This window comes from Gasterosteus aculeatus, chromosome Y (genome assembly GCF_964276395.1).
Source record: "Gasterosteus aculeatus chromosome Y, fGasAcu3.hap1.1, whole genome shotgun sequence".
NCBI lineage: Eukaryota > Metazoa > Chordata > Actinopteri > Perciformes > Gasterosteidae > Gasterosteus > Gasterosteus aculeatus.
The window spans coordinates 16,428,344-16,431,636 of NC_135709.1; the positions used below are offsets into that span (position 1 = coordinate 16,428,344).

Below are 3,293 nucleotides of genomic sequence, written 5' to 3' on the forward strand. Positions count from 1 at the left end.
ATCAACAATAACAATACTAATAATAATATTATTAATTGATGAAAGACCCCGTCCAACCATGCCCGGTGATGTCAGGCACGCAAGCTCAGCGGCTTCTTTTACATAGTTTCCATTTAAATTAACAAATTAGAATTAGCTTCTGCTTACCACCACAGCCCATCCTTGACATGGCATTTCACCAGATCCATGAGACGGTTGCATTTTGCGCATTTCATCGTCGTCGTCAGGATACCACGTTTCTGCGTCCATTTCACAATTTTCCTTCTGCTCTTGTGTGTATTTGAACGTCTAATATGTTTTAAAAGTTCTTCCATCAGTGTCATTGCATCAACAACTAGTCACCCGTCTCTGATCCGCGCCCGCGCCTTTTTTTTTAAGTCGGTATGTCAGTCTTCTTCTCGTCGCTCAATGCTCCATCAACAAGACAGAACAGCGCCCCCACGTGTGTCTACTGGGGAACTGCACCTGTATTCGTGAAAAAAGTTATGAGATTTCAAACGTAGTTGGCTTTTCTAAATATAAAACTAATTAAAACTAACACATGTATTAATATTTCATCACTGTTTACAAGTGTTGTTGAATTTGAACTGAATGCGCGCGTAACGTAACGTTTACGTAACGTGACTATCCACATGAGTAGATCCCAACGCGACGTGACGGACATGCCAGCAGTGCAACACACTGATCAACAGTCTGGAAGTTTCCTACTTCAGGTAAGCTAACGCGAAATACCGGTGTGTAATGTGGATTTTAAAAAAAAAAATTTGAAGAGGACATTATAACTGTGACGTTAGTCTTTTGTTTACAGTCTTTGCCGTTTTATTAAGTTAGCGTTCAGCAACTAATGCTAGTTAGCCTTTAAGTACAAAGTCCTTACGTCTCCGTTACAAGGCAGCCAACAGGCTATAACGTTAGTAGCATAGAGGCTAGTAGTATTTGCTCCAGTTTTCTTGTCGCTATTTCTAAACAACTAAGATGTCACGTTTGACTATTGTATCTTAATCTTAGCTTCTATGACATGGTGCTGTTTTCGTTGCTTACACAACTGTAGCCAGATGGACACCCGTTTCAGCAAACGTGGCAGGAAGGCTGAGGATAATAAAGCTAACCCCAAGCTGCTACACGCTGTGGAAGAGGACCTGGCACAAGAATGTGAAGAGGTCCCTATTCATCCAAAGAAAAAAAAGCTAATCAAATATTCCCCAAGGAAAACCAGTAAGTCTAGTCTATTTATGTTTTTTTTACTACTTTCACCAGTAGGGTGTAGGATATTAGAAAGAAATATACGACCCGGTTCATAAAATTAATAAAATGCATATAGTGTACACCAGAATACAGCCATGATTCTGAAACTGTGTAATCCATAAAGTAATGACAATATTGTAAAACCACTGTAAATCTGCAACTGTAATAGAATAATATCAATGCAGTTATGATTGTATTTGATGTAATGTGATCAACTGGAATGCATGCATGTAATACTTGCACAACCACTGATATTGACTAAGGATCATCCGAAATCCGAGTTACATTGAACTCACCAGAAGACTCCCAGAGGTGTGGACACTGACTTTCACACCTTTAAGCATTGTTATAAATACCTGTAGCAACCATTGTTCTCGAGTTCGCTGGTGGAGGCTACAGACGGGCACTAGGGATGGTCCGTCCGGTGTTTCTTCATTTTTGAACACAACAAGGGCTAGAAATGTACTTTTTATTTATACATATTTACATACATGTTTTTTTGCCTATCTTCTCAATAAACAATATGCACAAAAGTACTGGGAATTTTGTTGGTGTACTGCAGTGCAATGAATGTATGTATGTTAATGAATAGATAGATAGATAGAATAGATTAACATATGACACATATCAATATATTGCACAACAGTAAACCACCACCATTGACTGACCTCAATAATACACTTAAAGTACTTCCTCTGTTGCAGTGTCTCCAACAGGTGCATTGGAGTTGGCCAAACTGAAGGAACAAACCAAGATGGACCGACAGAAGATAGAACACCTTGAGGAGCGCATTAATTACCTGGAGGAGGCCATCAAGGACCTGAAAGCTGACAAGGACGTCCTACTTGCCAAAATTAAGGAAGCTCCCAGCACACTTACATCTTCTGGGAAAGGTACAAATGCACTACAATTAACATCCATGCAGTACTAGTTGGTAAAGTAACCAGAAATAGAAATAGGCTGGGCACAGAGTGTAAGGATATATTATTATATACAATTGCATTGTTGTTACAAATGAGATGCCCTTCCAAAAGGTTTCCGATATGACCTGCTAAGTCTCTGGTGATGGCTTTGCTGTGTAGAAAGAAATGCTATGCACTGACATAGAGTAGAGCCATCACTCACTGTATGCTACAGCTAATGCTCTACTAACATGTTAACAGACACACACACAAACTGATGTTTCACTCACTGTTACTGCTGCTGCTAAAATAACTCTGGCCTTTCCTGCCAGTAAATTGCTCTGGGAGTATAACTAGAGTACAATAGAGTGTGACTTCTGGGTGCTCTGGTTCTGCTCCTGCTCCCCCCCCCCAAACAAACACCTGTTAATTATCAACTACTATGCAATAGAAATAATAAAGAAAAAAAAAATAAGAAAATAATAAGTAAGTAATTATCTATAACAAAGCCTCTTGTACACGTGCAGTTGTCTGCTCTCAAAAAAGTGACTCTGCATTAAAAAAAAGTATATTAGTTTTTTGCTTTGTTTACTTATAAACATCTCTGCTTCTCCACCTACCCCCCAATTTTCTTCCCCCAGGCAGAAAGACTGCTCCAGAACCTTCTTCATCTTCGACTTCAACATCGACATCTCCCTCCTCAGACTCCAGCTTCTTATTATCCTCAGAAGAAGAGAAGAAAAAGAAAAGGAAGAAGTCCAAGAAAAAGACCATTAAGTCAAAAAAACACACTGAATCATACAGCGGTTCAAGAAGTAAGCAGAGATATTGATCATCTTTATAATCACCTTTTTAACAATCCTAAAGTTGACCGCTGCTTAACCTTTTATGGATTACATTTATATGAAAAGCAACTACTTCCATGGACTTTGTTAATAATGAGTTACATGGGACTAAAGGTAATGTTATATTAATGTCTAGCTAATGGTATATTTTAGTAATCATTCTGAAAATCAGTGATTGCGATCTCTACAGCCTTGTCTAGCTCTCCTGATCTCCTCAAGTTATTCTATGATCTCCTCCAGTTTTGTTATATATCTAACCTCTGAAAAAGAAAAATATAAGAAAACAATTTTACTTACTGTA

At 38.5% G+C, this 3,293-nt stretch overlaps 1 protein-coding gene across 1 annotated transcript; it reads left to right on the plus strand.

Moving 5' to 3' along the window:
• The first annotated feature begins 315 nt into the window (after positions 1-315).
• Positions 316-3,293, plus strand: LOC120812905 (uncharacterized). The gene is made up of 4 exons (XM_078097596.1): positions 316-713; positions 1,052-1,215; positions 1,950-2,138; positions 2,789-3,293. The coding sequence occupies exons 2-4, from the start codon at positions 1,056-1,058 to the stop codon at positions 2,977-2,979; spliced, it is 540 nt and encodes a 179-aa protein (XP_077953722.1). The 5' UTR covers positions 316-713; positions 1,052-1,055; the 3' UTR covers positions 2,980-3,293.

Coding starts and splice junctions, on each gene's coding strand:
- LOC120812905 (XM_078097596.1), top strand. CDS start 1,056: ATGGACACCCGTTTCAGCAAACGTGGCAGGAAGGCTGAGGATAATAAA. Junction 1,216..1,949: donor ATATTCCCCAAGGAAAACCA/GTAAGTCTAGTC, acceptor CCTCTGTTGCAG/TGTCTCCAACAGGTGCATTG. Junction 2,139..2,788: donor ACTTACATCTTCTGGGAAAG/GTACAAATGCAC, acceptor TTCTTCCCCCAG/GCAGAAAGACTGCTCCAGAA.